Consider the following 13923-nt stretch of genomic DNA (forward strand, 5'->3'; position numbering starts at 1 on the left):
TAGTAAATATCTCATTAATTTCTGTTTGCTTTTAAACATGTCCCTCTTGTTTGAATTTCTTATGGATGAAGAAACCTGAGGTTTAAAGGATAGTAAGTTGCATGAAGTCATACACACAAGATTTGACCTATTTCTTTTTTTTTCTTCCTACTTTTCTAAATGATTATGTCCATCTCAAGTTTCTTTACCTTTAGGAAATTTTTCCTGATTGCCTTACCTTGAGAGATTACTCTCTGGTATAACTGTTTAATATTATAATTGTTATACCATTCTGACTTAGTTTGTTCTTTATACTGCTGTTGTTCAACTTTGGTTATAACTTAACCAAAACAGATTATAATTACTTCATAGCCATGGGCCCTGGTTTTCATCTCCTTTATTTCTTACATTTGAAATACAGTTTGTGACTAATTGGTGGTGAGGGTGATTAAATATGAACACTGGGAAACCTCAGATCAAAGTAATAGATTAATTTGTAGAAATAAAATTATAAACCTGTGCAAATCAGGGTAAGTTTATAAATGGTTTGTGGAATGCAGAAGCCATACAAGTGCTTTAACATACAGAAACTTTTAATATAATGCTAGCTTCCAGGAAATACATACTATTTCCAGAAATTATTACCTTAATTTTCAGAGTTAGCATATCCTTGTCCTTATTTTTTGAGACAGGGTCTTGCTTTGTCATTCGGGCTGGAGTGTGTGATGTAACATGGCTCACTGCAGCCTCGACCTCCCTGGTTCAAATGATCTTCCCACCTTAACTGTCTTAATAGCTGGGGGTACCGGCATGCATGCACCACCATGCCCAGCTAATTTTTTGGGGTTTTTTTGGCTGTAGAGTGTTGCCCAGGCTGGTCTTGAACTCCTAAACTCAGGAGATCCTCCTGCCTTAGTCTCCCAAAGTGCTGGGATTACAGGTGTGAGGCACCGTGTCCAGATGTCCTTCTCATTTTTTTTTCAGCTACTTGTGATCATGCTATATATTAGACTTGTACAGAAGAGAAGTTGGACTGTGAATTTATTCTTATTTTTAATTTTTGAAAAGCATTTGAAGTAAATCTAATCTTACATTATGTGGAGAAGTTGACATCGTGTAAAAGACATTAATATTTCAGCTGATTTCTGGTATGGCTCAGGGCACCTAGAAAATATCTTGTACCATAAAAAATTCTGAAGGATTTGCTGAATACAGACTACTATAGGTCTTTATTTTCTGGATAAGGTGGTTTGGGAAGGTAAAATATAGAACCATAGAATGCTTTTGAGTGATATGTGTGAGTGAGAGTAGAATTTTAGGGTTCTGATTTTCTGTTTTAAAAATTGATACATAACATTTTACATATTTATTGGGTACATGTGATATTTTGTTACGTTGTGTGGAATGTGTCATGATCAAGGAAGAGTGGTTAAATTGTCTGCCACTTTGTGTATTTGTCATTTCTTTATGTTGGGAACAATTTAAGTCCTCTTTTCCAGCTACTTTGAAATATATAATACATTGTTGTTAACAATAGTTACTATGCTCCCCTTTGAAAACAGAATATACCTATTTTCTAATCTTATGTTTGTACCTGTTAAGCTACTGCTCTTTGTCATCCCCCACTACCAACCTACCCTTCCCAGCCTCTAGTATTGATTATTCTACTTTCCATGAGAGAATATTTTTAGCTTCCTCATATGAGAACATGCAATATTTGGCTTTATTCCCTGATTTATTTCCCTTGAAACAGTGACCCCCCTAGTTCCATTCATGTTGCTGCAAATGACATGATACCATTAATTTTATGCCCTAATTACTTTATTATTCCATTGTGTATATATATACCTTTTCTTTATCCATTCATCTATTGATAAACAGTTAGGTTGATTCCATGTTTTGGCGACTGTGAATAGTGCTGCAATATCTCTTCAATATACTAATTTCCTTTCCTTTGGATGAATACCCAGTAGTGAGATTGCTGACTGTATGGTAGTTCTATTTTTAGTTTTACATTCAAGTTTATTATTGATATGTGTGGTTTTGTTCCTGCCATATTGTTATTTTCTGGTGGTTTTCTATATTCTTTTGTCCTTTCTTTTTCTTTTATTGTTTGTCATTGTGGTTTGGTGGTTGTCTGTGGTTGTACCATGAGTCCTTTCTCTTTCTCACTTGTGTGTTTGCTTTATCGTTGAGTTTTGTATTTTCATGTGTTTTCAAGATGGTAAAGGTCGTTCTTTTGCTTTCAGGTTTAGAGTTCCCTTGATCACATCTTGTAGGCTGGCTTACTGGTGATGAATTCCCTCAGCTTTTACTTACCTGGGAAATACTTTATTTTTCCTAAATTTATGAAAGATTTTTTTTTTGATATGTTAATAGTGAGTATCCTTGACTGGCAGATCTTTTTCTTTCAGCATTTTGAATTTATTATCCCATTCCTGGTCTGTAAGGTTTCTACTTAGAAATCTGCTGTTAGTCTAATGGGGGGTTCTTTATAGGTGATTAGTCACTTTTCTGTTATTCAGGATTCTTTTTTTTGTCATTGACTTTAGACATTTTGGCTATAATATTCCATGAGAAAGACTTTTTGTGTTGTGTCTGCTTAGGGATTACTGGTCCCCCTGCATCTGAATGTCTAGTCTCTTGATAGACTTCAGAAGTTTTTATTTATTATTTCATCAGGTTTTGGAACTCTTATATTCTCTTCCTTTGAGGGTACAGATGATTTGTATATTTGGTCGCTTTACGGTGTCCCATAGATCACAAAGGCTTTGTTTGTTTTTTGTTTCTTATTTTTGCCTGACTGGGTTATTTCAAAAGACCTGTCTCCAAGTTCTGACATCTGGTTCTTATGCTTGGTTTAGTCTATTGTTGATGCTTTCAAATGTATTTTGTAGGCCAGGCACGATGGCTTATACCTGTAATCCCAGCACTTTGGGAGGCCAAGGCAGGCGGATCACTTGAGGCCAGGAATTCGAGACCAGCCTGGCCAACATAGTGAAACCCCGTCTCTACTACAAATAGTTACTTGGGAGACTGAGGCAGGAGAGTTGCTTGAGTCCAGGAGACAGAGATTGCAGTGAGCAAAGATCACACTCCAGCCTGCACTCCAGCCTGGGCAACAAGAGCAAAACTCCGTCTCCAAAAAAAAAAGAAAATTAGTTGGGCGTGGTGGCACATGCCTGTAATCCTAACTACTCCAGAGACTGAGGCAGGAGAAGCACCTGAACCCAGTAGGCAGAGGTTGCATTGAGCCAAAATGTGCCACTGCACTCCAGCCTGGGTGGCAGATTGAGACCCTATCTCAAAAAAAAAAAAAAAAAAATCAAATGTATTTTGTAGTTCAGTCAGTTAATTCATCTCCAGAATTTCTGTTTGGTTCTTTTTTTGTGATATATATCTCCTTGGTAAAAGTTTCATTCATGCCCTGCATTGTTTTTCTGATTCCTTTATATTGTTTTTCAGAATGCCTTGTATCTCACCGAGTGTCTTTAGAATCAATGATTTAAATTCTTTTTCCGGGATTTCGTGACTTTCTTTTTGATTGGGATCTGTTTCTGGAGGATTATTTTGTTAGTTTGGAGGTGTCATATTTTCTTGCTTTTCATTTTTTCTTTGTCCTTATATTGATATCTGAACATCTGGTATATCAGTTGTTTGTTCCAGTTTTTTGAATTTGTATGGAGGGACTTTTTCCTGAAGATGAGTCATCATTACTGGTTGGGTAGGGCACTTTGGCCTTTTTCTGGGTGCATGCACTGGTGTAGTCTTTGTGTGATGTTGTTGTTGTTGTTGTTGTTGTTTATAAACAGCATCAGTGGTATCTGAGATTTGCTCATTGGCTTAGTGTGTAATTATTAGTGGAGGCTGTGTTCTAGTTTTGCTGAGGACTGGGACTCTAGGTAGTCTAGTCTTTGGATCGCAGTGATGGCAGTAGTGAGCTGACCATTCCTGTCCTTGGGCTCCAGAGTGGTGTGCACTGGCAGCAATTTTAGCTGGTCCTGGTGGACTGATTCATGGCCTCTAGTTGGCCTACTCAGATGCTGGTAGTAGCCATCATGGGCCAGGCAGATGGGCAGGTTCGCAAGCCCCTGGGTAGCCAGTGTGGCATGAGTGATGACTGTGACAGTGGCAGGATGACCCTCTGGGTCCCAAGCGGTGCACACTGTTTTTGGCAATGGCTGAGATCGTTTAGGTGTGCCAGTCTCCCGGCTTGAAGGTGGTGTATACATGCCAGCTCTGGTGGTAGTGGCTGTGAGTATAGGCCCAATCTCATTCCCTGGGGAGGAGCATTCAGGTGCCAATAGTGGTGGACTGGGCTGGGCAGTCTTCTGGCCCTCAAACTGTGTGCTCTGGCATGGGAGGAGGAGGGGCAGAGTCAGGCCTCTCTTGCTTGTCTCAGGCTCCCCGATGATGTGAACAAGTGCTGGCTGTAGTAGGTAGGGGCAGAGTGGTCTCCAGGCCACTAGTGGGATGCTTGGGTTGTGGAAGGTAGTATCTGTACTTCTGCCCTGCTACTTGGGGCTTGGGATGATGCTGCCATCTGTGATGGCACCCTAGCTGGCAGGTGGGGAGCATGTACACCACTCATACCTCAGCCCAGTGGCACTCATGCCTCAGTGCCAGTGCTGCTGGGCTTCAGGATAGTGCACAGTCTGTTGGGGGAATGGTTCCAGAATGGCATCTCGTTTGTGCTGCAGTCCCAAAGACTCAGTCATATCTCTGCCCTTGATATAGTTTGGCTGTGCCCCCATCCAAATCTCATCTTGAATTCCCATGTGTTGTGGGAGGGGCCTGGGAGGAGGCAATTGAATCATGGGGGCAAGTCTTTCCCATGCTGTTCTCATGATAGTGAATAAGTCTCATGAGATCTGATGATTTTAAAAAGAGGAGTTCCCCTGTACAAGCTCTCTCTCTTTGCCCGCTGCCATCCATGTAAGACGTGACTTGTCCTTCCTTGCCTTCTGCCATGATTGTGAGGCTCCCCCAGCCATGTGGATCTGTAAGTCCAATTAAACCTCTTTCTTTTGTAAATTGCCTGTTCTCAGGTATGTCTTTATCAGCAGTGTAAAAATGGATTAATACAGCCCTACATCCAGTAGCTTGTGACAGCTCGTTTCTAAGTCCTGGGGGCAGCAGCCTGTGTTTCTCTTGTATTTTAGCCCTGCTGCTGCTAGGCTCCAGAACAGCTCACAGTCTGTAGGGGAGGGAGTTCTAAAGTGATGTCTTGCCGTAGCTACTTAAGTCTCAGAGAACATGAGGGACCCAGGGGAAGCTTTCTCTCTTGGGCGGTGTGTGGTACAATCTCCCAGCAGCTCCTTATGTTAGTTTCAGGGCTCACGAGGGTTGAGGAGCTCTTTCAGTGGCCTGGTATTGTAGGGATCCATGGTGACAACCTGGACAGCTGACAGTCTCTCACTTACCCTTTCTCTATATTGAGAAGTATCTCTTGGGTGCCAGTCCTCGCTGAACAGGCCATCTTGCTTCCTTCTCCTTCCTTGCTTTAGGTGTTGTCTGTCAATTTCCTTTTGAATTCCAGTGTTCTCTGTTGGCTGATCTATTCAATGTATGATTATCTGTCTGCTCTTTGGTTTTTCTTAGTGGAGGAAGGGAGTACAAAATGCCCCTAGTCAACTGTCTTGAAGCTGCAAACTGATTGTCTCTGGTTCTTATTTTCTTTTCTGTCAATGTAACAGATATCATAAGTTGTTACAATAAAAGTTGATTCTTGAAAGCTTATTCCTTTAAGTAATGAGTAAAGCTCCAAATCTACATGTACAATGTAGTGGTTGTTATCTTATGGATAGATTTAGAATTAGTTTTAAAGTTCACTATGTGATAGATACTTTTCTGGGGATTTTCACAAAGTGTATCATGTTATCGTCACTCTGACTCTCTGATATAAGGTAGGCATTGTTTTCATACTCTTAAAATGAGGCATGAAACCCAGATCCATTGTCTTTATATAGTTGGACCAGAATACTATATTTAACAAGTGGCAGAATTTGAAATTGAACCCCTGCTTGTTTGAATTTACATTTGATGGTAATGATGTTGTTGATGATAGTATTAGTAATAATAGTTGATTTCTATTTTAGTGCCTTGCATGTAATATCTTATATAATCTTTAAAACAATATTATGAAAGAGGCACATCAGACATATTAGGAATCTGAGACTTAGAGAGATTAAGCTATGTGCCCAAGGTGCTTGGGCCTGGAATGTATAATGCAGATTTATTTGTCAACAAGATCTACAAACTACTGTATGCCACCACCGTCTAAAGCTGGTCCTGTTTCTTTACACCTGAATCTAGAATGGACTATAAGAATAGGAAACATATAGTTTGACAATATCTGTCAAATCTGTGAATACAAATTATATTTTATCATAAATTGATTATCAACTAAAAACTATTCATTTCATATAGACAAATTGGTTTATCAACTAAAAGCTACTCCTTTCTGTATTCAGATATTTCCTACTATTTTCAAATGAAAGTAGTATTTGTGAAATCATTTAATTGTTGAAGAACTAATACAAATTTTAACTAATTGGATTAGCGTCCTTTCTGATGTAACACTGTTGAAGGATTTTGAAGTATCTCTGAAATATTCTGAGTGAATCATAATTGTAGAAACAATGATAGTATTAAAAATCAAAGATGAAACCAAATATAAACTTTAATTGTTTTGTACTTCCTTTTTCAGATCATTCTCATCTTGGCTGCTGCCGACCCAAGGATTATAAGGTGTGTAGAATGAATTGTAGAATAATAATTGTTCTGACTTTCAGACAACAACATGAGTCTATTTCATATATGTATATCAGATAGGGATTATCAAATTCATTTGGTAAAATATGTAAAAACAATAATTGTCATATCATATAATGTTATTTTGGTTACTTTGTCAGACAGTACATTTAAGGTCTTTCTACAAGTATTTTGTGACTTTTGGTTATTCATTTGTATTAATTAATTATTTAATATGTTAGTGTATGTTTATGTGTGTGCATGAGAGAGAGAAATCGGTTGTTATATGCGGTAATACCTTGCGTGGTATTATTTCCAAATTTCAGTCATTCTCAGAGCACCCTCATAATTTTTGCAGGTATGTATGTATGTATACCTTTTGCAGCATTTGCATATATTTTATGATCTTTGTCTTAAATTCGCTTTCTTTCTGTTTGTTTACTCACCATGATAAATGAAAATCCAGTATCACATGCTTTACATGTATGACAGCCTTAAAAATACAGTGAAAATAAAGCAATGTTTCTAAAGTTTGGCTAGACACTGTTTTGCCCTAACATTTAACATTTATGCAAACACATACACATGTGCATTGGTATTTGTTATACACATGAACATAGTATGGCAAGGACCTATTGATCTTGCTTATTGATAATAATTGGTAGTACATAGCATATTGTCTGACATATAATAGGAATTCCTAACATATGCATATTATCTAAGTGGATTATTAAGAGAAAATAAGTAAACCAAATCTATATAGAATGAAGAGCAAGTACTAATCTTTATCCTAAGGCAGCTATAATTGTGCTGTAAATTGGCTGGTCCATTTAAAGACAGGTGTTAAGAGCCCTCTTTTCCAAATGAATTCCACCAAAAACTGCATTTCAACACCTTTAATTCCTTCCCACTCCCATCTCTGGATTCCTTAATATCAGGGCTTCCCTTGGGGGGCAGTAGATAGTAAGTTGACAGAATTATTCTTGTATTCAAGAGGCATATTTTCATATAAATATATCTGCAGCAAAATAAAAAGGATTATTTTCATACAGGTACATAGTAGTTAGTTAATAAATATTCAGGTAATAGAACACTATAGGACTTCTATACGGAAAAGAGCCATGAAGCTGGGAGTGCTTGCAGAACATGTTCTAGAAAAGTGGGACCTTGCATGAGTTCTTTGAATGAATGTACTTTGCATAGGCAAGAGAGTTCTTTCCTGAGCTTCTTACCTTTTCTTTTTTCTCCAGCTTTATTAAGGTATAATTGACAAAAATTTTATATACTTATGGTACAACATGATGTTTTCTGTCCCTAAGACAATATATGTATACATTGTGGAATGATTAAATTAAGCTACTTAACGTATCTATTACTTCACATACTTATTTGTTGTGGTGAGTTTTATTTTCACAGTTTTTTAAGGCTATCATACACGTAAAGCATATGATACTGAATTTTCATTTATCATGGTGAGTTTTATTTTCATTGTATTTTTTAAAGCTATCATGCATGTGAAGCATATGATACTGGATTTTCATTTATCATGTCACCATGATAAATAAATAAAGAAGAGAAAGTGACTTTAAGGAAAAGGGCATAAGATATATGCAAATACTGCAAAGATTATGAGGGTGCTCTGTGAATGACTGAAGTTTGGAAATACTACCATGTAAGGTGTTACTGAATGTAACAACTGATTTTCTCTGCTAAGACAAATCTGTCTTAGCAGTTTTCAAGTATGTGATATACTGTTAGTTATAGTCATCATGCTGTAAAATAGAGCTCCAGAATTTTTTCATCCTGTCTATCTGGAACTTTGTACCCTTTGACCAACATCTCTGCATTCTGCCCACCATACCCCCTGGCAACCACCATTCTGCTTTCTGCTTCTATGAGTTTGACTTTTTTAGATTCCCCGTGTGATATTGTTTGGCTCTGTGTCCCCACCCAAATCTCATCTCGAATTGTAATTCCCACATGTCAAGAGATGGACAATTCCCACCTGTAGAGAGAGAGAGAGGTGATTGGATCATGAAGGCAGTTTCCCCCTTGTTCTCGTGATAGTGAGTTCTCATGAGTTCTGATGGTTTTATAAGCAGTTTTCCCCACTGTTGCTTGCTCTCTTGCCTGCCACCATGTAAGATACGTCTGTTTCTCCTTCTGCCATGATTGTAAGTTTCCTGAGACCTCCCTAATAATGCAGAACTGTGAGTCAATTAAACCTCTTTTCTTTAAAAATTACCAGTCTTGGGTATGTCTTTATAGCAGTGTGAAAACAGACTAATATAACATGTAAGCATGATTATGTGACATTTGTCTTTCTGTGCCTATCTTATTTAACTTAACATTATGTCTTCCAGGTTCATGTTGTTGTATAATGAATGACAAGACTTTCTTCTTTTAAAAGCTGAATAGTATACCATTGTATGTGTATGTGTATGTGTATACTACATTTTCTTTATCCATTTATCAGTTGATAGGCAATTAGGTTGATTCTATATGAGCTTACCACTTTCTTGAAATCCCTTGTGATTTGGTTTGGCTCTGTCCCCACCCAAATCTCAACTTGAATTTCATCTCCCAGAATTCCCACGTGTTGTAGAAGATACCCGGGGGGAGATAATTGAATCATGGGGGTCGATCTTTCCCATGTTATTCTTGTGACAGTGAATAAGTCTCATGAGATCTGATGGGTTTATCAGGGCTTTCCGCTTTTGCTTTTTCCTCATTTTTCTCTTTCTGCCACCGTGTAAGAAATGCCTTTCACCTCCCACCATGATTCTGAGGCCTCCCTAGCCATGTGGAACTGTAAGTCCAATTAAACCCCTTTTTCTTCCCAGTCTCGTGTATGTCTTTATCAGAAGTGTGAAAACAGACTAATACACCTTGCTAAATACAAATAAAAACCAGCACAAAGTACTGTTCTTCCAATTTATTTCCCTAGAGATATAAGCTGGAAAACCATGTGATCTGCCTTTCAAGTTATTGTAAGCTATAGTTTTATTAAATATTTTGCCACTGTATTACAGGCATCTTAAATTTTCTATTCGAAAATAGCTGTTCCCCATGCTGCCTGCCCCCAGCTGGTAAGCCAATGCGTATATCGATTTCTGTTAAGGCTGGTACATTAAGATAACAATTTGTAAACTCATTGAGGTAATGCTATTTGATATACCAGTAAGCCTCCAACTGTTGGAAGCTTAATATAATAGAAATTTGGTTTTTAATTACACAACAGTTAAATTGTGGATACTTTTGATCTGTGTGCTATTTTCTCCATGTTGTGACCCATCTTATGGCTTTGGCTTACCCTGAGGCCTTGCTGTCTTCTTCACACGGTAGAAAATGATGGAAAATATGGAGAAGCCTTATCTGTTTCTTAAAAGCCTGGGCCTGGGATTGACACACCATTCTCACCTACATTCTATTGCCAATAACTAATCACATTCTGTCACCTAGATGCAAAGATTACTTCTTAGCAACAATTTTACTCTGGAGGAGGGAAAGCTGAATTGTGGTGGACAGCCAGCCATTTCTATCACATCTATAATATTCTGTTCCTTCCCGCTCCTAATATCTCTTTATCTCTTTAAAAAAGATGATGTGACTGACACTATTATGCTAGAAATATAAAATTAGCAAAACTAGAAATTGTCTCTGCCCTCATGGATATTTCATGGTAGTGAAGGAAGGAGACATACTAACAAAATCACAAACATTCATATGTACTTGGAACTGTGATACATATTATGGAGGATATACATATTGCTTTGATATTATATACTGAGATGGTGTGACCTGGTTGAGGAGAATGGAAAAGGTATTTTGAGGATGTTGAGCTTTGAAGATGAATAGGGGAGGGAAGAGCATGTGCAATAGAAAAGGTAAAATAGCATTTGTAAGGTTCAGTGTCTAAGCAACTAAAAGATTGGTGTTGCTGGAAGTAAAGACATGAATAGGTACGTGGTGTAAATTGAGCCTGTAGAAGCAAGTAGGGATTAAATCTTTTAGGCCATATTGGAGATTTTAGTAATTATACTAAGTACAATGGGAGCAAGTGAAATTATTTTAAACAGCAAAGTGACATGGCTAGATTTATACTTTGAAAATATCACTGTGAACTGCAGTATGGAAAATGAATTGCACTGGGAAAAGAGTGGATGCTAGTAGACAAGTTAGTAGGCTATTGAATAGTCAAGGTGAGAAGTGATAGATTCGATTGGGGTAGTAGTAATGGAGGGTGATAGCAGTAGAGATATTAGACAGATATTTAGAATTAATGTTGGAAAAGTAGACCTGAAAAATGGAAACGATGTGCTGTGTGACGATGTTTTGGTCAGCGATGGACCACAAATATGACAGTAGTTTTGATTATACTGTCTATATACAGTAGTTATAGATTATAATGTCTATTTTTAATGTACTTTTTCTGTGTTTAGGTCTGATACACAAATCCTTATCACTCTGTTGCAATTGCTTACAGCATTCGGTACAGTAACAAGTTGTACAGGTTTGTAGCCTAGATACAATAGGCTATACCATTATAGCCTAGGTGTGTTGTAGACTATACAGTCTAGATTTATGTAAGTACACTCTATGATGTTTGCATGGTGACAAAATCGCCCAATGATGCATTTCTCAGAAGGTATCCCTATTGTTAAGCAATGCATACTTATCAATGAGAACACATGACTGAATGTGTTCTCATAGAGAAAAATTTGATGTTTTGAAAATGTTCTCTACCTAGAGTAATTTAAAAATTAGGTAGATCCCAGTAAAAACACTTCTAGGCTTTTTTTTCTTTCTTTCTTTTTTTTTTTTAATTCCAGGAGCTAGGCAAAAATAGCCAGGAAGGCTTTGAAATCAGAGAGCATTAAAAGGAACTTAGCTCTGCAATGTTAAGAAAAATTATTAGATTTCTGATTTTCCCAACTGAACATTTGATGATACCATTTGTTGATACAGGAAAATGTACAAGGACTAGGCTGGAGTTCACAGAATTCTAAATTTTTCTGCAAATTTCTGTCTATCTTGTTTAGTCTTTGGAGAGTCTCTGTCAGTGCTTTTTAGCCCAGAAGCTTAAAAATCATAGACCAAGGCTTAAAAATCAACCACATGACACTTGTCCCATCCTGAAGGGGATTTACCTTTAAGAAGTTACTGAACTTTTGTTTCTAGCAGGTTAGATGGGAAGGAAAGCAGGCAAAAGGAAGGATAGAGGCCTGAGGGTGATGGAGGAACATAGCACAGGAGATAAGGAATAGTGGGATAAATGCTGTTTCCTTCAAATTAGAATGTGAAGGCATCTCAAAGGCAAATGGTTTTAACTTTTTATATTTTTAATTTGCCTTCACTGACAAATCTTTTAAGGAAGGAATTTTTAGAATCCAAATTAAAAAATAAATTTTATCATAGCAATTAGGAAATATAGACCACAGGATGTGTGAGATTTTGCTTCTTGCCATTCTAAGGTACCTTTCAGTTTTATTTATATAAAAAATTCTCCAAAGTTGCCATTGTAAGTCTAAAACATCCTTGGTGAAATCATGCTGTTTAGAAAAATAAGTGTATGAAGTTCTAGTATGAATACATGTAGGAAGCTTGAATGTAACTTGGAAGGGGTGTAGACCTAGACTGAAATAAATCCATGAGTCTGGCAGTATTGGTCAAATCTATTACTTGTGCACATTTTGTCTTTGTGCCTCATTTTAATAGTTGCTTATTTCAAATTGAAGACTGGACACATTTGCAATTCTAGAAACATGGAAGATTTGGAGGCAGTCTCTCCCAGAGGATTTCTCTCATGAAGAAAACAATTTTAAAAAAACAAAAAAACAGAGGAACGTTTTCATGGTATTTTGACAAGTGACCCAGGGCAAAGTTTTTACTATAAGGATGTTGGTACAATGAGAACAGCTGAACCTGTGAGTCTTTGGTCCTGGCTCAAAAATGGATTTAGTGGCTTTTGTCTGTTCACTTCTCTAGGAACTTTCTTTTAGAGACTCCTCTCAAAAGGCGACAGAGACAGAGAGATACATATTAGTATTTTTAGTAATGAGACAGATTTCTCCCTGGCATACGAATTTTCAAATATAATCAGATAATTAATAGGTTACTGAAAGTGTTCTGCATTTCTGAAAGACAGGGTAACTCAGTGATTGAGAGCTTAACCAAAGGAAATCGGAACTGAGACTCAGTACCAAGACCCACTTCACCATTATAGCCAGAGAGACACCTGAAGAGAGAGGCTAAAAGAAGTCACAGAGGAATTTGGTATTTCTAAGTTGAAGATCTTAGCTGTGGCAGCAAAAGGGCCTATTGGATCTTACTGGACTTCTAGGATTGTCAGCTGCCATCTGGTAAGAAGTCTATCGCAGTAACTGAATAATCTGTTGATACCTTGCGAAGCTGAGTTTATGACATAATACAGTATGGGAGAGCACCACCTTGACAGTCTTAGTGTTGTCTCTAAAAGACGAAGGTTAATGGCTGATATTTATATGATTTTGGGAACTGGGCTTGAGTGTTTTAAGAGAGCTTTCAATGTGAGAATCTAGTAGGCAAAGTTTGTGATATAAAAGTTTAGGATTAATGGAATAAAGGCCTGGGTCTTAAAGAAAGTCTTGATAAGTAAACACTATTTTGATAAGGAAGGGATTTGTTCAGTTGAGTGATCTGTTGTCCTGAGAAGAGAACTGTTTGCCAGGATTCAGAATCTGTTGTTTCGAGAAGGTAGCTGATTGATGATTGAGCAGTCTGTTGCTCAGGTAAATGATTTATGGGAAGGTCTTGAAGAAAATAACGAAGGTTTATAGCTTTATTTTCCTGGGTAAGAATTGAGGAACTCATGAGAATGTCGTGTTTTAGTAGGTAGGTCTTAGTTCTTTGTTATGATAGTTAAGCCATATGAATGCATATGGTCTCAGTTCTCATGTCTTCACTAAAGTTACATGTTTTCCCATTAGTGTGTTGTACATTGTTTATTAGACATATTCCTAGAAACCTTATGGCTTGTTCCTATTGTGAATGGCCTTTTTTTTTTTTTTTTTGGTAAAATTACATTTTTGTTGTTTTACTGATGTATAGGTTTAGAATTGATTTTTGTATGACAATCTTGTAATAGATATTCTTCGATTTTTTTATAGAGGTAAACTTCTACATATAAAGAATTTTATTTTTGCCTTTCAT

At 37.2% G+C, this 13923-nt stretch overlaps 1 protein-coding gene across 7 annotated transcripts in view; it reads left to right on the forward strand.

Annotated features, from left to right (window-relative positions):
* Positions 1-13923, forward strand: part of SPATA6 (spermatogenesis associated 6) — a 215564-nt gene that overhangs the window by 85799 nt on the left and 115842 nt on the right. For all 7 annotated transcript variants that reach the window (XR_005242091.2, XR_005242090.2, XM_007978825.3 and 4 more), the window contains one exon: positions 6689-6729. Coding sequence is in view for 5 of the 7 variants with exons in the window: in XM_007978825.3 (XP_007977016.1) it covers positions 6689-6729 (41 nt within the window). In the remaining 2 variants the exon portion in view is untranslated. The remainder of the gene's footprint in view (positions 1-6688; positions 6730-13923) is intronic.

This window comes from Chlorocebus sabaeus, chromosome 20 (genome assembly GCF_047675955.1).
Source record: "Chlorocebus sabaeus isolate Y175 chromosome 20, mChlSab1.0.hap1, whole genome shotgun sequence".
In the NCBI taxonomy this organism is placed as follows: domain Eukaryota; kingdom Metazoa; phylum Chordata; class Mammalia; order Primates; family Cercopithecidae; genus Chlorocebus; species Chlorocebus sabaeus.